This window comes from Schistocerca nitens, chromosome 5, assembly GCF_023898315.1.
Source record: "Schistocerca nitens isolate TAMUIC-IGC-003100 chromosome 5, iqSchNite1.1, whole genome shotgun sequence".
NCBI classification, from domain to species: Eukaryota; Metazoa; Arthropoda; class Insecta; order Orthoptera; family Acrididae; genus Schistocerca; species Schistocerca nitens.
The window spans coordinates 553,305,474-553,327,867 of NC_064618.1; the positions used below are offsets into that span (position 1 = coordinate 553,305,474).

A 22,394-nucleotide genomic window follows, 5' to 3' on the forward strand; every position below is an offset into this window, starting at 1 on the left:
AAATTACCAAGGAGGCCAAGTCCCATTCCGGGATGTAATGCCAATGGAAGAAGAAGAAGAAGAAGAAGAAGAAGAAGAAGAAGAAGAAGAAGAAGAAGATTTTGTGAAGTATTGTGTCAAATTAATAGAGATTCTAATAAAGCCTTACAATAAGTTGTAGTCAGCCCATAGAGAGAGGTGTGAGTTGGACACGGTGTTAAGGCACACATTAACTGTTCAAAAGCAGTTTTTCTATGTAAGATGAGCTGAAACTTGGGTACCCATCAATGTCACCTGGTACCAAGGGTGTTAAGAGAATGTGTACTTTCATGCTCAAAACTTGTAAGTTACCTGCTCATTTGATTTTGATAAAAATCTCAAAGTGTACCAGCTTGATGCAAAATTTGTGCCACCACTGTCAGATGAGCAGTATAAAATGAGTTACTTTGGATCCATTGCCGTATGTCTTATGAATACAAGCACAGTCATCACAAGTCACATGTTTTGTGGCAGTGATGTTTTCCAACTTTAATACATCCCTCAATGACAAACGACACAAAATGCAACCGTGTTAAAAAAAATTCCTGAATGATGTTATCACAATAATGCTGTTGCACATTCAGTATTGTTATTTTATAATTTTTTGTCCCAATCCCTATCTGTTGGACTTTGCACAGGCACAGTTCCTTAACATCCTCATTTGAATAACCATCATAAGAAAATACTCTGAGACAACAGAAAAAAATAAGCACAAATTCTTACACCAAATATGCACCATTACACAGGACATAAAACTAGTTGGGAACTGTGTGCAGACCCTGCAGGACACTACCATGTAAAGAGGAAAACGATCACATTATAAGTCAGTGAATTTACATGAATGAAGTTCAGTTTCCTAAACTCACTTCATATATGATAATGCTTATAATTTACTATCTACAGTGAGAAGACTTGTATAACATACCTTTAAAATTGAGTTCTCTGAGGAACTTGCTTTGTGTTCCTCACTATCAGAAAAATCTTTCGAGAAAAATGACTTTGTTTCCCTCAATCGGTCAGAAACAACACTGCAGATGTTTGCAATTGTCTCTTGGTCACCACTCCTGACTACATTCTTAGTCTCTCCCAAAGACAAGTTATGTGGGATGTGAGAGTTCAGCAAAATATCTTCAGAAGAAAGATTTTCTTCTTCTCTTCTCATGACACAGTCTTCTGTACAGTTTACTGACGCTTTGTCCTCCATGTTTTCGAGTTCTGTAACACTTTCTCTCAAACTCAATTGTTGGAATTCTGCTGACGATTCTGGCTTGCTGAAACTATGATTGGGAGTACTAATGGCCAAAAATGGCAAAGCTATGTCCTCCTGCAGTCTTCTATTTACTGCAAGGAAATCTGATGACGTCTTAAGTTCAGGTGTGAAATTGGCATCATTACTAAGGTTTCTGAGAAAGTTCTCTTGGCCATTTGGTCTCATGTTGGCAGCAGAAGGCAGACTACTACTGCCTGAAAGAAATGAACGTTGGAAGAGATTTCGCCTCAAATGTAAATTACGATCATGAAAACCAGCTCTTTCAGAATATGACTGATTTACTAAAGAGCTTTTGCTATGTTCATTGTTCCATATACTGAAATCATCTTGTGTTCTATGGGATCTTATTTCTTCAACAGATGAATCAATTACCTTGAATCTTAACCTGTCAATTCTATTTTCTGCATCTGCATACTTCATTAGCAGTGCATCATAGTTTTCTTGTATTTGTGATATTATGTTATTTTTATCATTCAGTTCTTCTTGTAATTTGCAAATGATATGCCGTAAATCCTCTTCAGGTTCCTGCTGAATAGAACTATGGAAAGATTTACCATCTTCCCTCTTGCTGCAAGAGATTTCTATATTTTTCTTTCTTTCTGATTCAGTTTTCTTTATCTGACTGATGTACTCTCTTACTTTGCTCTGAACATGATCATATGGTTTGACACCACTCCCCAGACTAAGACAACTCAGCGAGCGTGGCAAACCAGAATCTTTAGACTTCTGAACTGATGAAATTGTTGTAGATGACTGGCATGGGTTATGTGTTAAATATGTGAATTCAGGTTCATTTTTTTGCGAATAAAAAGGCAGAGTTGATAAATCTTGAACTGATGACCAGTTTCGTTTCAGATATCTAAATGTTTCAGCACGAGTTTTTCCACCATTGCTTTGTTCAGCTGATATTTGTGAACAGTTTTCTAGAAGATCTGGAGTATTGACAGAGTGTTTCCTTTGTCTACTTGGAGATGCACAAATGTGCGAGCCCTCTCCACTTTGCAAAATGTTTGAATTGGTTGCATTGCCATTTAAACTAGTCTGTGAATATTTTATTGGTTCCTCCAATATAACAGTAAACGAATCTAAGGAAGTTTCTACATCCTTAAGAGAAATTCCATGGCCGTCCAGACTTTGTAATTCCACCATATTTTGTAGATCTGTTGGAGAATTATCAGCATTGTGATTTCCCATATCAGAAAAAAGATTACTTGAATAGGAACCAGATGAAGTTAGACTTATGAGGTTAGGCTTGACATTCTCTAGTAACTGTTCATCCACTGACGAGCTGGTTTCACCAGAGTTTGAGAACTCTGGTTTTTCATTAGACAACAACATTTCTCAATAATGTTATGCAAAAGCATTCAGCAACCATCACATCTTTGTGTGAAGATGTTCTGGAGCTCTAGTCCAAGCAGCCTAAAAAAGAAAAGCTTATATTAATCAAAACAATTAATTTAACAGATTTGTAACTAGCAGAAAAGTTCGTATAAAGAGAAAACAAGGAAATTGTTAAAGAATGTCAAAACCAAAAACAGAATAAAAAACTGAAGTTGACAAACACAGGCAGAGAAAAGTCTATATAGGTTTTTAAAACACTTTACTAATGCTATCACCTAACTCAAACATATTCAGTGAGTTGGATAATGAGTGTGAATAAGAAAGAAAAGCAAAGGTTGAGGGCATAACTTATGGTGCAATTACAATACCAAAATGGAAACAAATAATGCAGAAAAATCAAGAAACACATGTTCATGTCAAAAGGGTGTAAGATGAGATTAAGTTCATCACTGATTACAGCAACTTTCAGGATAGTAAGGCATTGAAGATATCTTAACATAAGTAAATTAAAATGTCCATAATTCTTCTGGCTAAAGCTAAGAGAGGCTCAGAAAAATTATTGATTGTGGTGGACAGGCTGTTATGGCACAGATCAGCCGTCTTACATACACAAAACTAATAAACGCTAATAAAACTTAAAATAACAACTGGATGGACAGCAAAACTGGAAGAAGTTCAATATAGCAAAGTGAATAAAGTTTGTGCATCTAGGAAAAACAAACAGCAGAAAGAGTATATAAGGATATAGGCCTACTGATAAAGTTTTGAATAAAAGCAACAAAGGTTTATTTCCCCCAACAAAGCCTCCATTGAAAGCTATACAATTAACCCAGCAACATTACAGTTTTTCACCCCATCAGAGAAGCTTGATAGTCAATCTGTGGAAGATTATTAATTTTGTGGTGAACACCTGTTCACTTAACAAAACTTCATCTCACAAAGAGAAATCTTAAAAGCTAGTAAACAAAAAGATATCACAGAACTAAACCAGGAACACAAAGTGAAGGAGGACAAATTAATATCCTGGCATATTTATTTTTTGCCACTGCATTAGCTGCAGTGTCATCTGGAAAACAGGCAAAACAAGTACTTTCTTGTAAGTCACTGTTGCTAATTTTGCAATCAATCTTGTTTCGAACAATCCACTAATAAAACACAATAAGGAGCATTTATGGTTCTTGACTTGGTCCAAGAAATCTACAGGGTGTCCCAGGAGGAATGGTCAATATTCAGGAATATGACAGGAATGATCATTTGAAACAAAAAAAGTCCAGTCAATGTGGGCACTAAATTGCATATCTTAAAAGCTACAATCTTTCCGACTGTAAAACAAATCTCTCCTACTACAAGCTCTTTGCTTTTCATATTTTGAGAGATGGTAGTATGGACCAAAACAAGAAAAAGTTTATAGTAAATAAAGGCTCTAAAGACAATGCAGATCTTAGAGCTGTAGGCATTTCTTAAGTAGAAGAGGATTATTTCACAGTAGAGAAGACGACTAGGTGTTCATAGCTCTTAAAGTATATATTTCACAGCCCAGCGACTAATGAAATTCAAATATCAAAAGTAGTCAGTCATTGATGCGAGTGGCAACCAACTGATTATTCTGACTCATCAGAGTTAATGGTTGTCCAAATCACTGACGTCTCAAGAGAGAGTTAAGTATACTGATCGTAACGATCCCCCTCAGTGTTCAGTATACCTTTTCTTAATACTCAATGGGCAGAAAAAAATGTCCTTTCACCTCAATGCTGAAGCGTGAGCATGTACAACAGTGAAGCTACATTCATGCCTGGACTGCACCCAATGTTATACACGAAACAGCTGTCTGCACTGCTCTCAGCTGAGTGTGTGGCAAACATGGACACTGGCAGCTATGTGGCAACAAGCTGCATACTGGCTCAAGTAACAGCACAGCACAGCAAAGGCATGTCTCTCCATGCAGTTACATCAGCTGTGCACAGTATAGCAAGCACCATTTTGGGCCTGTCAGCTAAGTTCCAGCCAGAAAATGGAGCTGCCGTGTCACTGATAAATGAAGAGACATATCGGCAGCTCAGCTTGACTCATCACTGCTGCAAAGGGCTCAGCAGCAGGTCATGTCTTATCGCCAACGGGCAGTTCCTATCTATGGAAAATTGTCACTTACAGCTAAGTACAATAAACGTCAAATGTGTACTAAAATTCATAGTTTTAGACTTGCCTAACATTCTTAACATTTTCAGCTTGCACACTATTACCTATTTGGTTCAAAAATAGTAGACCATTTCAACTTAGAATCTGAAACAGTGTCATGCAGCAATATTGAGTCTCTCTCTGCTACACAGAATGAGATTTTTGAAGCAGTCCTTTGTTGTGTACAAAACTTTACTGCTCATATATCTAAGACACCTTTGAAAGTACCAAAATTTTAAAGAGCTTGCTCTCTACTACTTGCAGTTAGAAATGCTGTTTAGGTTGGACTCATAAATCTCTAGGAACCAGATGCTGTTTCCCCATATTAGTTACTCAATTGGTGGAAACAATGGTTGTCACTAAAAAGTCTGATGAGTCTATAAACGTATGTGACAATTTTAAAGCAATTATCAACATTCAATCGCACATTTATCTCTATTCTATACTGTGTCAAAAGGATATATTAAAAAAAATTAGTTGGAAACCAATATTATTCAAAAATTGATTTAAAAATGCATATCTGCAACCTCTGTAAGATAGTGAATCAAAACATTTACTGCTCTTAAATACATCATTTAATATGTTCCAGTACAATCACTTACTTTTTGGGGCTGCTAACGCCAGTCCTATTTCAGAAATACTTGGAGCAATTGATTTGTGGAGGTCCGCAGTGCACCAATTACTTACACAATGTCATGTAATGGGGGTGACACAAGCAAAACACCTTAGGAACCTTTAATCTCCTCACAAAACTCTTGGAAAATGGCTTATGTTGTCAGTTACACAACTGCAGCTTTTTTGCCCTCAGTGTTAAATATTTCAGCAGCAAAGATATCACACCCACACATGGCGTCAACATGATAATTAACTTCGAACAACTGTAGTCAGCTTATACTGCAAGCAGCACAAACCACACACTCATTGAATCAGGTTGGAGGGGGGGGAAGCTATCAAATTTGAGTGACTGGCAGCATGTCAGCAGACTTTTCAATGCTTTAAAGATTGTCTGAAATTAGCATAATGCCTGATATCGTATACGGTGGGCTCATGGTTGATGCTTGCATTGGATGTATCACAATATGGGATTGAGGTGCTTCAGTCACATAAAATGTCAGATGGATCCAAAAAAGCGATTACCTAAGGCTCTAAAACATCGATGGCAGTGTCTGGACAGTCGGAGGGCAGGGGAAGGGGAAGAGAAGTGCTTTAGCAATAATTTACACAGTTTGAAGAAGTTTCCTGACCAGAGTGGTTATTACTATACTCTCCCTACTTGAGCCAGTGTAGATAAGAAACTATTTACCGTGCAGGTACCCAACTTATAAATGATGTTGTTCAGACTGTGTGCTGCAGGATTTGCATTGTTAGTAGTGTTAGTGTCATGACTTGTCATTACGCACCAGTACTGATACAGCTACATAGCGTTGAAACACAAGCACCAGCACCAGCTTAGCTACACTTCCCTGTTCACTGGCAGAAAACTGCATAAAAATGGCTGTTGTAATCCTTACATGCAAATTAAAGGGGAGGGATTTAGTATCCCTGTCTTCAGCAAGCATCGGAGATGCTGCACGTCACTAACACGAGTCGTCCTGCTTGGATGCAGAGGACGAGGCCAGTGCAGCACATGTCCACTAACATGGATATAAGCCTGCAAGCCGAGAGCCTCGGCACTTGTTCCCTACCACAAGTAGTGCTTAGTCTCTCACCATATCACTACACCTACAGCAATGCTGCTCTGTTTTTGGACTGAATGGTTTACACTGCTGATATATGCTCAGAGCACAGCTAACAATGACTTTTGCTCTGTGTGGTTTACACTTCCATATCAGGAGTGGACGGAAAACACTCCACTTGACAAAAATGTATTCCCACTTTTTGATGAACTAATGGAAGCCTTTACACATGATTTTGATGGGTGCTTGATGTAGGGAGTGTGGTGGTGACAGATCAAAGTCATAAAAAGAAGAAAAGGTGCCATTTGTTTTATCATCTGTGACCATATCAAAACTGATTAACCCAGAAATAAATGTTCCTGAAGATAAGTGCAGAGTTCACATGAACTACACCCAATTCTGTTCTGGTCAGAAATCACTTCAAATGAAAATGATTAACAACGGTAGTAACTACAACTTTTTTCCTGTGTTGTAAGCCACAGATTACATTCAACACTTAAAATTCTGCTATTCTATAACAATTTCAAATTCATTACAAGCATTATGCTTACCAACACTGGTGTGGCCTAAAAAAGTTTATCACTCTTTCCTGGATATTTACCTGATTTAATAATCTGACAAAAGCAATAAATATAATTCAAGAATAGAAACTATTTGTTTATTTCAGAAATAATGCGTTTTGAAGACAGTCCTATATGAATGGGGATGCTGATAATGGGGAAAACTGGAACAGAGAAACTAGAATAATTTGAAATGTGGTGGTACAAATGAAGGCTACAAAGGAAGTTATTAGATAAAGTAATGAGAAGAAAAAGAAAAGGCGGATATGTGGGTCATATGGTAATCATCTGTCACTGACTAAATTATCAGTGGAACTGCTGTAGAGAGAAGAATAGGGATACACAACTACTGGAAGTAAATCACATTATTATGGGATGAAAAGAGCAGCACATGCAATTTTGCAAGTTATAACAGTAAGAAAAAACATAATAGTAAAGTGGAAAATCATAGAAGTGTAACAGGAATTTAGACCTTTAATTTGTTAATAATGAGTATGTGATAAAATATAACAGTAATAATAATAATAATAATAATAATAATAATACCACCTGATGTGACAGCCAGTCCAAGAATACAAAAAGCATAGTCATCATCATATCTACCCATAACCTAAAACACATTGTGGAGCTTATTTGTATACTACGGAAGTTATGACACGGATTATACAGCAGGGCTCTGGGTTCTCTGTTGTTTTCCGTTTCAGAAATAACATACGTACAAGATGATTCAAAATGAATGCGACAAAAAGAAAGTATTCCTGTGAGTGCAGTAATGACTTTATTCCTGAAATACATGTATAGACTGAAAGGTTAACTTCCAAAATTTATAATGGCAACAATCAAACATGGAAAACTGCTGCTGTTGTCCATTTCTGGTGTTATTGGTCAAAATGGTGGCATCTATGATAGAAAAGGCGTACAATGTCACAGAAGATGCACAAACATCATCAATAGACATTTTTGGACTAAGTTGGTTTACGTGGCACCACACCACCACAACATTGCTAAATGAGAGGAGACAGGGTGCATATGCAAGAAGAAAACCACAGTACAACCATTAGTCCCAAATGAAGTTGTGAAAAACATTTTTACGGTCTATGAAAGAAGTGCCAGAAAATCCATGCATCGTACCATCACAGAAGTAAATGTGTTGCAATCAACAGTGTGGTGCGTATTGTGCAAGCTTCAACAGTCTGCTTACAGAATTCACAAGTTATAGGTACTAAAACCAGACAATAAACCAAAAGAGAAACAATTATGCACTGGTCTTGCAGCACAGATGGAGATGGATGGTTTCACTGAGACGCTTATTTTCTCTGACAAAGCCACATTTCACTTAAGCGGCAAAGTTAACAAGCATAACACAAGAATATGCGGTACACAAAACCAGTACACCTCTCGGGAAAATGAATGTGATTCTCCGAGACTTAACTTTTCTGCACCATAACCAAACACAGTGTCTTTTGTCCTTTCTTCTTCACAGTTCCCACAGTTAATAGCATAACCTTCCTCAATATGCTTTCTCTCTGGTTGTTACTTCAATTGACAGAAGAAGTAGCAGACTTCATTTTACAGTAGGACAGATATCTTCCACACTGGCATAACCTCGTAAGTAGTCACCTCTCAATGAATATTTTAACAGTGTTGGATCAGTCATGCTGGATCATACGATGGGTATTCACGTTGTGGCCCCACCGGTCATCTGACTGTACACAAACATGGATCGTTTTCTTTTGAAAATGTGTGAAAGAGATGGTTTGCATACACCCATTTCCGCAGGAGTTACTGCAGCTAAGGCGTCGGATAGTCGGCGTGGTTAACTCCATTGATTGGTCTAAGTCGCAATGCATCTGGCAAGAAATGCAGTAGTGGATAGACATCCACAATGTCACAAAAGGAGCCAAAATCAAACAGCTATAGATGACCATAGGAACTGAGAGAGTTAACCTTTCAGTCTCCCTATGTGTATTCCTGAAATAAAATCATTACTGCAGCCACATGAATACTTTCTTTTTGTTTCATTCATTTTGAATCACCCTGTACCTGGAGCTGTGAGCTGTTCACCCAAAATCATGTTGCTTGCTAATGGTACTACTGTTTTCTGCAATGTAATGAAATATTTTACACCATTAGCTGATTGTTGTGAATATCCACAGATCCAACTTACTAAAGCTTTCCATAAATTTAGCATTTGCTTCTCCAATAATTATCCCAAAGATGTTGCATCATAGAGGTGTAAGAATGGTGTACTGTTCATCTCGAAATCACGCTACAGTAGTTTGTAATTCACAAAAATTTGTTTAAACTGAATCCTTCATTTGCAGAAGGAAGCTTTTTAATCACTTCCCATAACTCTCCATTGACAGAAGGTAAGTACGCTTATTCAAGAAATTATATCTAAAAACAAAGATGATGTGACTTACCAAATGAAAGTGCTGGCAGGTCGACAGACACACAAACGAACACAAACATACACACAAAATTCAAGCTTTCGCAACAAACTGTTGCCTCATCAGGAAAGAGGGAAGGAGAGGGAAAGACGAAAGGATGTGGGTTTTAAGGGAGAGGGTAAGGAGTCATTCCAATCCCGGGAGCGGAAAGACTTACCTTAGGGGGAAAAAAGGACGGGTATACACTCGCACACACACACATATCCATCCACACATATACAGACACAAGCAGACATATTTAAAGACAAAGAGTTTGGGGTAAATTTGACTCAATATTGTATTCGCTGAAGAAATATCACTACCTGCATTCTATGTGGGAATGACCAGCAACAAACTGTCCATTCGCATGAATGGACACAGGCAGACAGTGTTTGTTGGTAATGAGGATCACCCTGTGGCTAAACATGCCTTGGTGCACGGCCAGCCCAGCACATCTTGGCACAGTGTTACACCGTCCGGGTTATCTGGATACTTCCCACCAACACCAACCTATCCGAACTCCGGAGATGGGAACTTGCTCTTCAATATATCCTCTCTTCCCGTTACCCACCAGGCCTCAATCTCCGCTAATTTCAAGTTGCCGCCACTCATACCTCACCTGCCATTCAACATCATCTTTGCCTCTTCACTTCCGCCTCGACTGACATCTCTGCCCAAACTTTAAATATGTCTGCTTGTGTCTGTATATGTGTGGATGGATATGTGTGTGTGTGCGAGTGTATACCTGTCCTTTTTTCCCCCCAAGGTAAGTCTTTCCGCTCCCGGGATTGGAATGACTCCTTACCCTCTCCCTTAAAACCCACATCCTTTCGTCTTTCCCTCTCCTTCCCTCTTTCCTGATGAGGCAACAGTTTGTTGCGAAAGCTTGAATTTTGTGTGTATGTTTGTGTTCGTTTGTGTGTCTGTTGACCTGCCAGCACTTTCATTTGGTAAGTCACATCATCTTTGTTTTTAGATATCTTTTTCCTACGTGGAATGTTTCCCTCTATTATAACCTATTCAAGAAATTAAGTTTACAGTACGATGAGCACCTATATAGATAATGAGGACTGACTGAAGCATTTAATAACCCTTGGCCAACTCACAAACAACTGACACCTTATGGCACAACCTAGATCTTGGGTTACATTGCTGACCATATCGCCAGTGTTCTGTACTCTGTCTATATGCACATGTATGTCATCACACGCCACATCATCACTGTGTTATGGAACAAAGCCACCACCGGGCAGTACTGGCTGGTTCAGATGACCTAGAAATTGTTCGAGTTTCTTTAGGCTCAGTATCCACTAATTTTTAATTCATAATAATGGATGATATAAGGGGTGGAAGAAAATTCACCATGTCTTGATCTCAATATATATAATATTTGTGATATTATCAGGACAACAGCTATTTTAGAGTGTTAATATTAAGTGTTATGTTAGTTGTGATTTGCTTGTATTTTAGGATGCAAAATATACCAGTCCTACTGTATAGGTCTGTATAGATGTTTAACTTATCAAAACCACTTCACAATTTAAAGTGATTATAGATCACAAAGTTGTGTAAATACAGTGCTACAAACAAACGAATTCATCAGGCAATAAATCATAAATGTAGATCATCATAATGTCTTTAAGAACAGTGAGGTGTACAAGATGGAGCTAATCACCAAATTCAGTGTCTCAGGAAACTGCAATTATACAGGCATAGGCAAAAAAATATCTACGTAGAAAACACAAAAAAATATCAAAACACAAAAAATGTCTAAGTAGAAAACGAGCAAAAGAAAATAAAATATCAAATGGAGCTCCATCAAATGCTTGTAATGTTGACAATATGAATCATCAACAAAGACAGATGATGATGAAAGTAATAGCATTCTGGAAGTAATGCCACATGATATGTACAATGTGGGTTGCGGTATTAAGACAGGAAAGGTGGCTAGAGATGAAGTGTTTCCACAGAAACAGTTAACAGTGGAGGAAAAATGTTAACCAGTGGAAGGAACTTGCAAAATAATTTACAAAGTGTCTGTGGAAGAAGTTATTCTTCAAAACTGGACCAGTACTGAAAGTGGAATTCTTCACTGAAAAGGAGACAGGCAAGAATAAAAAGTAAAAGCCCCACTGGCATCTGCTCTGTAATGCACAAGGTATTCAGTAAAATTATCATCAACCACACAGAAAAAAAGCTGGATTTTAATCATGCAAATTAATAAGAAAGTTTTATATGTGGATAAAGCTCACTGAATCATTTGCAACTAATGAATGAAATTATAGTTCAACAGCATAACGAGCAGGGGTTACAACTTTGCCTCAGATTCACAGATTTTCAGGAAGTGCCCAACTCAGTAGGAACGAAAGCCCTGGAGAAACAAGGAACTGATTCTTCCAGTGTGCTGTTTGCCTCTTAACACAGACAAACTTCAACAAGTGGAAGAACTTAAATTATAATGAAACTAAAATAATCAAGAGCCAACATATCAGAAAGCAAAATCAACAATTAAGTCACAACTAACTGATGATTTTTTGTATTTAGGGCAGCTCAGGAAAACTGCCAGACAAACAGTAAAATAACTATACACAAAAGAAAAATTTCCTGGAGTGCTTTTGGTAAGCTAAATAGAATTTTCTACAGTAAACTTGCAATTTGTCTGAAACTGAAAGTTTAAAGTCAGTATGGATTAACAGTTTTCATTTATAACAGTGAGACACACACTAACATGACATCCACTGAAAAACTAAGGGTTTCCCCACGAACATTGCAAAATTACATGTTATTGAGTTACTTGCAGAGAAAGGAAAAACAAACAAAAAGATCAAGGACAGACTGGAGTGGAAGACATAACTATTCTGCTACAGATGCAGATTATGGGTTTAAGGAGAATATCTGTCAACAGCCACCAGTCTCTTATTCTTTCCCCAGGACGGGATCAATGATAGCCATTTACCTGTGTCTAAATTAAATTCTATGGGCAAGTGCAAGGAAGTGTTCTAAATGTTTGTGTAGGAGGACATGGGTACTACCCCAGTATTCACCTTCTGGGATGTGGAACACCATCCAAAAATCACATCCAAGCTGGCCGGCACACAGGCCCATCATTGATGTACTGTGCGGATTCAAATTAAGGATGGAATGCATAGGAATCCTGGAAATAGGGGGATTTAACGTGTGTGGCTATCTGGGCGGGTAGCGTAACTGTAATTATAATGTTGGCAAGATGGACATGATAAGAAGGAATGTGAATGAATTGTATATGTTCAAAGAAGTTCTTTTCTGGGTTCCAAGGTACTACGAAAAGACCAAGGCAACAACCTAACGGAAGGTGGGAGATAAAATTACAAAACTTGCAGCAGCAACATGGATGCACATTTGCTGATAAATGAAATTCATAGCAGACTGGGATTCAAACCCAGATAAGGTACAGATTTTTACTCAACCTGTAACATTGCAAGTTCAGTATTTATGAAGGGAGCAACTTTCATTGCTTTAATTTCATGAATTGTGTTTCACCGATTAAATCATCAATGCCATTACTTTCTTTTCAATTAATTTAATTTATGGGTGCATATATGCTACCTGAGAATTGTTAAACAAGTAGTAATCTAAAGGAGGCCTCTATATAGCAGGCAGTAGATTATGATCATGATGATGATATATTTGCTACCTACAACACAACAAGTAGTGCAGTCAAACTTAATAGAAATTATTTCTTTAGCTGCATTGATATTGCAGCACTGTCCTGAATTGTGTGGCTTTATATTTGTAGACTATTATTACTCAGCAACCAATTGCATGGCAGCCATTTCCAAATGTTGCACGTATTCCCCCTCACTTTGTGTTGTGTGTTGCTTATTGTTTTCTTTCTTCGATCTGAAATGAGTACAGAGACTAGTACTGGTCTACCATGGGGTTTGAGTACAAGTCCCATTACACTCAGAAAGATCAGCAATGCCTGTGACCCTCAGTCAGTTCTACTTTCACGTAAGTACAAATTCCAGGTGGAGACTGCAAGCATTGCAAGAGTGAGGTGGGGCTTCAGCAACCACCCCACACCACTGCTCTCCCAGTGGCAGTTTATTTTCTCATTTGTTTACATTTATGGCTAACTGCCACATTGAAGTATCTACACTATAGTTGGTGTGTTGCTTGTATACAGCAACGGTCATTTTCAATTACATTTACATTTGGTAAGTTCAAGTTTCATAAATGACCTTTTTGGTGACATAATAATAAAACAAATTTTTTAAAAATCCAGATACTTTTTTCTTGCTGAAATGTGAGGGACACAGCACACACTCAGACGTAAAAAGCACAGTGGAAGGAAATAGTCTGTATCTATTACAAAGGCACCATACAGAAATTTGTATTTAAAGAATTAGAGAAACTACAGATTACTAAATCTGGATGGCTGAACAGAGGATTACAGAAACTGTAAACAATACTCTTTCATCATAGTGATCTAAAGCAAACAAAGCTTCAGCAGGGAGTAGGTCAATGTATGTGAATAACGAAACGTTTTCCGCTGAGGAGGACAGAACACCCAAAAACTGTAGGCTAACAATAATTAAATTATATACAAGGGATAAATCACATGTTACAAAAAATAAGACAGTGAGCATCAGACAAGCACTCAGAAACAGACAATAACTTACTAAGCTTTTGAATGAAGTATTGGACATTACACGCCGATGAGCAATGTACACCACCTTCGGCAAATTGTGTGCCCCTAATCTACACCAGTAATCCAACGAGGGAATGGGGACCTGCTGTGTAATTTGGTATCCGAACCACGTGTCATTTGTAGTAAATCTTCATTTCACTGAGAGGTGCAGGCTACGCAAAACGCAGACTGAAATTAACGTGGTCTGACCGGGATTCAATCCTCGTGTGCTTGTTTTTCTCTTTTTTCCTCTTTCGCATAGGTGTATATTTTCTCTTTTCTTCATCTTTCTTTAATCTACAAATAAATTTTTGAAACTTATGAAGTTTCACATCCAATTGTGATTTTTTTTATTTGTTTGTCAGTGTTGAGCTGGTTATCCCTGTTACAGTGGCTCGTAAACAAGCAAACTCTACCCACTTTTCAAAGACTCTTACGCAAGCAACTCTATCAATGTTTCAGTGGCTTGTAAACAAGAAAATCCAAAACACATTTTTCAGTAAGTATTTTCTGCATTCACTTGCAATGTAATTCTCAGTTTTCATTACTCAATGTTTTGCAGATTTTAGACCAGTACAACAGCCATTGGGATAAGTTGCAGCACTAAGCTGCGCAACATAGCCTACACATTTGACATCCATGAAGATGTCAAGCATAATTTTCCAACATCACTGTACCAAATGACTACAATCAAAAGCATGCACATTTGAAATGAATCAAATAATGTGGTATGAAAGATCAGTTAATATCTTTTATTGAAAAGAGAAAAAGGGAGAGAGAAGTGGGGAGGGGCAGAGACTGCTACAAGCAAGTTAAAAAAAAAGGAAGTATGTCTTTCCTCACCCTGATAGTTGATTTGGATGTGGTAGAGCTTTACTGAGGTTGGTCATGTTTGAGGTGGTATGTTTCTGTCATCCACAAAACACTGATCTGACTCACACTGCCAATTACATGGATATCTACAGTTTAGCATGGACTCTGAATCATCATGCAACTCAGCATTTTTCACATAAGCAAATCATTGCCAGACGGAAGAAAAATCTTAGGATTGGCTGAGAATTAAACCCAAAATGTTTAGATTTGTAGTCTGTCATCCACCCATTTATTCAAAGGATCTAGAAGAGTCAATGACAAAGACCTGTAGTTGGAAACCCTTATATTTGCTCCTTTATGTTACAAGATAAAGCAGTTATCAATTCCAAGGTTGGTTTGAATGCTACAAAAGTTATTTGACATGAAACTATTGAGGATGGTATGCCACTGCCTTCCTCCAACCTCCAAACTAACTTCCCTAGCTAGTTATGAGGGAGTTTACAGTTTCACATGAATTCTAAACCACACCACTCCTCAGCATTTTTCATACTAACACCCACTGAATAGGCAAAAGATGTAAGTGACATAAAAATTCCAGGATTGATGAGGGACTGAATTCAAGACCTCTGAATCCATACTCTGACACTGTCCCACTTTTTTAAACTGCACTGCAGGCTTTCACAATCACAGTTAGTATATAACTACCAAACAAACAAGATACTCCAATCAGAATTAAGTTATCAAATTGCAGCTTATTCATTATTTTTCAAATCATTGTGTATATGAAGAACAGCACAGTGGTTCTTGTTCCATACTGAATCTGTAACTGACCACAACTGTACACCACATTAACTTTGTTGTGAAATTATTGATACAATGAAGTGGACTTAGGTTTCCGTACATAAAGCAAGGTACACATGAAATAGTGCACAGATTAACAGCACTCTAACAATTTGAACAGCACAGTTCTTTACTAGTCACGGATCAATCTTCAAACTGATTTACCCATCCATCTATAAGGAGACATACAGTTTAAAATGGACTTTGAACCCAAGAGCAACTCTGAGTTTTTCACATTGCCAAACACAAAAAATCTCAGAATCCACTAATGTTTGAACCCTGTACTTGTGGATTTATATTCTAGCATTTACACACACACACACACACACACACACACACACACACACACACACACACACAATTATAAATCTACTCATTTAATAGTTATGACAAAATTAGGGATCTAATCACTGATGACAAATAAAAAACAAAGGGCACTGGGCTCGACTAAATACAAAATTTTGATGAAATATGTGAAAGAATCTCTAGCTTTTGGTTTTCTTTCTTTCCTCCCATTTTCCCTTTCAAACAAGGAAAGCAACATCAAGGCACACTGATGCTAAAAATATAGAATAATTATAAACAGACGCATCCAGGACCACTATCAGTCACAATTATTTGTTAACTAGCTTATAAATTATTTTACATTGCAACATGTGTCGAATATAACTTCAACCTCAGACAGAAATGGCAATACACATAGAACTTAAAAATAGTAATTTTTAGCCTTCTCATTACCTAAGGCCTGCCTGCATAGAAATGTAACTCTTATGGCAGAGTGATTATTTTGTTTGCATGGTCTGTCAGTCTGCTTTAAAGCCTAAAGTTTCACATTTTAAAATTTTTCATGTAATTTAATAGAAGACTTTGCCTTTCTAAGAAAACTACAGAAAATTTGATAATACTTCCTCGGTTCTAAACATGAGGAGATGTCATGGTAACAAAAATTCTTAACATACAAAACAGATTATGACTTCTCAGCAGGATCATCAGCTCTTTTATATTTTTAATTTTATTCTCTGTGATGCAAATAGCAGTACAAAAGTAAAATATATGTGCCAAAGTTACAGAAAAATTTATTTTTAAAATAAAGGTTGAGAACACGTACAGAACAATATCAAAATCATTAACATGGGATGCGATTGTAAGATAGCAAGATAAGGACCCAAGAGGAGCCAAAAACATCCATATGAAATTACAATTCTCATGAGTTCTTGACACACCATTGCTATAAAAATACATAAACATAGATGGCACTACCAAACACGCGTATCTATATTTCACCGACAAGTTTGTTTCCCTGTGTAATTCTCGCAATGGTACTAAGATCAGTCACTTTAGGGAACCAAGGCAAAATTTCATACAGAATTGCTTTCGGCGCATTCTTATTGGATGTTTCTGTGACAACAATTTTTCTATAAATTTCTGTAGTTTCTCGAAGATAAAAAATGAACCCAGCTCGATTTCAAGATAACCCAGGTAATAAGCAGTCTCGTACTGTCACAATCTAAGAATACCACTATTCTATGACGACGAACCCTTTTTTGGACGACTACAACTTTTAGAAATGTCGGAATCTAACAACTGATTAAGACTGATAAAGAATTAATTAGAAGATATTTATGTACCAGCGTGACTATAAGTGATATCCTGACAACAAAGGGCAAAATAATTAAACTTCAAACGTCAAAAGCAGGTACCGGTGTGTATACTTTCTTCAATAGTTAACTAACTGCAATTAAACTTGAAACGTCTAAAGCAGGTACTGGTGTGTGTACTACTTCAATGGTTAATTACACGTAACACAGCAGTTACCGACAATAATTCAACAAGCATCACAAACAATCACGAATAAAGGTAAATTACGACTATCGAGGTATTCGACTGATATATAGCATACACAAATTTTGAAAACATATTCATGGGAAGCGTTTAGTAGTAGTAGTAGTAGTAGACTGTACTGTTTATGTTACGTACGTATGAAAATTAGTTTCAGTCATGTAATCTGCAGTTAAAATAGATTCACGCACTTCATAAAGTAATCTACGAAGGTCAATGTTATTGACTCATTGCATCATGATCAGCGATACAGCCAAAATAAGAACTGAACACACATACCGTTTAAAGTCTGCTAGCAGACGCCATTGAGTAACCTACTATTATTACATTCCACTCCGCGCTCACTTTTTGGGTTGTTGAACAGCTATATACACTTCATAGTTTATACTAAAATTGTAAGGAATACGCGTACCTTATTTCTGCAGAACCCATCACTTCACTTAAAATAACAACACTTATTACACTGCCTCAAACGTTATGACACCGTCGGACAAGATGCTCTCTGCAGAGTTTAAAGAGCAGACACACTGTTTACATGGCTGCAATCAATGTGGTGCAACAGCTGTGCCCAACAAAACAAAGTTATTGAAACGTTGTAAAATGGCACTGTAGAAGAGAGTAGATAATTAAACAAATGTTGATCTGTAGCAATGTAAGATATCCTTCAAAAATGTCGTATCTGATTCAGCGGTAAACAAAACGCATTTGATATTCGGCTGCCCAACGTTGAGTTTGTTAACGTTTCTGTTTGTGTAGTCGACTAATTTTCCGAATTGTTCCATCGCTGTTATGGAAGATTGTATAGCGACTCTTGTGTGATAAAACTTCGCATTCACAGATGATGAGGTAACGTACTTACACATGGTAGCTACGGTTTATTTCCTTCTAAATCATCTCCAAAGAGGCATCGATAGATCCCAAATGATCAGCATGTCCTTTTATGAATAGTCATGACGACTAGATAGCGGCTGGTCGAACATCCAGTTGCGGATTTAGTACGGCTAGGCAGCAACCCCCTTCCGACGTAACTTTAGATATAATTTTTGTGTTATGGCTTAATCTGTACCAAAAAAACTGTTCCTAAACTCATTTTATCACCAAGCTAATACACCATAAATTCAGGTGAAGTTTCCAAAACTCGCCTTGTCTTGCACTATTTCCATAATCCATATTATCCAAGCTTATGTTATAGTACAGTACCTGGATTGTTTGTCAAACAATACTTAATGTGAGGAAGTTCACACAATGTTAATGAAATTCGAAATTATCTTAATAATTGTTGGCATGGCAGTAGTGGTAGATGCTGGTCAAGTAGTAGATAAGGGTGCAGCCGTGTTCCGCGAGTGTTACTGTTGCGTCAGTTGACATACTGTAGTGATATCAAGCGTCTGGTCCAAGTCCACATTCTACACATTCCATTCAAAAGTAATCAGTAGACGTTTATATTGTCTATATTGGTAGACCTTTTGATATCTCTAGCTGTCTGCGTATTTTGCGAGTCTCTGTGTAGTGTTGTCTGACTTCCGCCATATAGTTTCACACACTGCCTAAGTCCCACATTCGCCTAACTCAACCTGAATAAGCGAACAGTGCAGTACTTGTGTTTCAGTCATTGCCGAGTTAACTTACATCAGATAGCAACAGTAATTAGGTTGCATGTAGCGATGGCTTCATTTATTGGTCCATTTTTCCTTGTACACAGATGAGTTGAATGCAATAAAAGAAGGCTAGGAAATGCCTGTTGTATAAAGATACAGAAGGAATTTGCCACGGTCCGGGAACAATTATAAACTGCTTGATCACATTCAACAGATAAAATACTTTGATTTGATCTGCGATGACGTTGAGGCACCTGCAGCGAAAGCTGTGGCACTTTGAACGTCTCTGTTACCTGGGATCCCTGATGTCTCAGCGCCTGAGTGCGAATGGCGGACAGTGGCAAGGTTGTGAATGTGCTGGCAGATAGCGAAAGTGGTTACTGGTGGCGTGGATATCCTCGTATAGCTTAAAAGCAAATTTGAGGTCTTGCCTATTGCGGAGACCACATTTGCACCAGTACAGGATACCTCATCTTTTAGATCAGAGATTTCCCTGAAAATTTTAAGAGGGTGGATTTGCTAGTCACTGGGAGCTCCACCTTCAGGGATATAGTGGGTAGGTCAGCAACGATGGTCTGTATTCTTGTGGGAACAATGTATCGACAAACATCATCGCTGGCAATACACCAGAACCTTATACAAAACTCTCTGACTATTAGCCCAGACTTTGTTGATGCTTCTCACGTGTACGCTGCTTTTGTTAGTAAATACAGGGTGTACATAAATTAAGGGAACACTTTCAATTATTTACTGCACAAGAACTAAACATTGATCAGATGTCATATATTCTGCATTTTAAAGAGAAGCTCTGATTTTTTTTTTTTTTTTTTTTTTTTTTTTACGAACATTTGATATGCGAGAGTGACCCGGCAGACGTCAATATGGTAGGCTAATCGAATTCTTGCCACACCCTTCCCACATGGCATCGTCGACTGTGGCAGCCGCTTCCCGTATTCTCTCCCGGAGCTCTGCTACATCAGGTGGTAGAGGCGGTACATACACCAGGTCTTTAATGTATCCCCACAGAAAAAAGTCACACGGAGTGAGATCTGGCGATCAGGGAGGCCATTTCATGAAACAGCTGTCCCCTTCTGTAGCACGGCGATCCATCGATGCGGTAGCTCCGTATTCAGGTACCCACGAACTTCACTATGAAAATGGGGTGGAGCCCCATACTGGTGAAAGATGGACGGAGAGTCTGATTGCATTTGAGGCAACAACCATTGCTGCAACATGTCCAAGTACGAATATCCAGTGACAGTGCTCTCGGTGAAGAAGAATGTCCCATACAGCTTTCGACGTGACGAGGCACAAAAGACATTTACCTTTGGGGAATCACGTTCAAATTCAGTGCATTCATGTGGATGCTTTGTACCCATTCGACAGTTATGCCTGTTCACTTTGCCATTAGTATGACAAGTGACTTTGTCGCTAAAAATTAAGCGGTCAACAATGCCATTCCCCATCCTCATTCAATTGTTGCAACTGCGAACAAAACTCAAAACGCTTGTCTTTGTCGTCGTCATTGAGCTTGTTCACTAGCTCCAATTTGAATGGTTTCATAGACAGCTTCTGTCACAGGACTTTCCACACTGTCACTGGAGCCATTTCGAGTTCATGGGATGCACGACACACCGATTTCTTTGGGCTCCTTATGAATGTCTCTTATACGTGCTCCACATTCACTTCACTCACTCTGGGACATCCGCTTCTCTTTGCCGGGCACAAGCAACCCGTCGTAACGAATTCGTTGTGCCAGTGGTAAATGGCCTTCCTTGTTAGTGGCTTCTTACCGTACTTGGTTCTAAACATCTGACGAACAGCTGTAGCACACTTGTTTTTGTGGAACTCCAGAACACAGAAAGCTCGCTCTGCACCTGAACTCGCCATGTTCGCGACTAGCGCTGACTATCGGTAAATTACCAAACTATGCTGTGGCAGTGTACGTGAAAAACAACTTTCAGGGTTTATCTTCAAAATGACATACGTATGATATCTGTACAATGCTTGATTCTTATGTAATAAATAATTGAAAGTATTCTCGGACTTTATGTACACCTTGTATGTGCTATTTGTATCTGAATTTTGTGGTTATTCATCGTCATCACTGCCTAAGCATCACAGTACTACGTTGGTGATCTGACGACTGTGTTTGCTAGTAATTTGAACATTTCCAACAATTGCACAGCTACAATGTCGCCGTCGTGCCCTCATTGTGCCACACAGTTAAGCAGTTGGACAACATCCCATGCAGTGATGTCAGGTGTCGTGAATAAACCCTGCCTGCAGCTTATGTGACAGGAAATGATAGTGACACTCATCTACACAGTGCTACGACAGTGTGCAATGCTGCTGGACAATGGAGTGTAACAAACAATGTACCATGGGATGTAGTAAGGGACCACGTTTCACTCAAAAACCAGGCTACCCCCGGGCAACAGGAGTCCTACGAGTTGAATTAATGCTTACTCTCTTTCAAAGAGCTATACGCTGCTGTGCATGTGAATCCGGTCACTCTGAACCTCTTGCAGCCGCCTGCATTGTCTCCCACAGTAACTATCATGCATCATGTCGTGCCATGTGTGGACAATACTTCCTCAGCTGTTCTTTGACTATGAACATCATCTTGGTAACCTGTTGGTCACAGGACACATCCCACTCTACCTCCTTTTTGGCCAAATTGACCAACTCCATCGTGAAGATGTTGAAAAAATCAGCCAACCACTTCCGAACCAAAGGTTTATTGAGCTCCTGTGGTAGGTTTCGGTATTTAAAAAAGATATCTTCTTCAGAAGGAGTGGGCCTTGTTACATCACATGGTGATAAATTACATTGCAATTCTGGACAGCATTTGTATTTCAAGTGACATCATCAGTGAGGGTATGAAATTCGTCACTCTTCTTAGCCACTCGTGGAAACATGGTGATACAATATGTAATATCATGTCGCCCCCTTGCAGCCCCTCACCCCCACTAGCAGAAAACAAATATGAGATTGTGAAATCTGATCTACTCTGTCGCCTCACCTGCTCCCTAGAGGAAGAAATCCATCATCTGTCAATCCATCATTTACGATTAAGTTTTAAGTGACAAGACTCTATTGCAAGTCTGGTGACGCCTGTGCACACAGATTGATTTCAACCTCATACCAAACCACAAGTTATGTA

At 38.3% G+C, this 22,394-nt stretch overlaps 1 protein-coding gene across 2 annotated transcripts in view; it reads right to left on the reverse strand.

The window, feature by feature from the left end:
* Positions 1–18,160, reverse strand: part of LOC126259767 (uncharacterized) — a 40,356-nt gene extending 22,196 nt beyond the window's left edge. The window contains exons 1-2 of one of the 2 annotated variants that reach the window (XM_049956771.1): positions 18,043–18,160; positions 944–2,707 (exon numbers count right to left, since the gene is read on the reverse strand). In XM_049956771.1, the coding sequence (XP_049812728.1) occupies positions 944–2,626 (1,683 nt within the window). In that variant the 5' untranslated portion in view covers positions 2,627–2,707; positions 18,043–18,160. Of the gene's footprint in view, positions 1–943; positions 2,708–17,768; positions 17,899–18,042 lie in introns of those variants that run through there. The other variant, XM_049956772.1, reaches the window with a different exon arrangement.
* Positions 18,161–22,394: the final 4,234 nt, after the last annotated feature.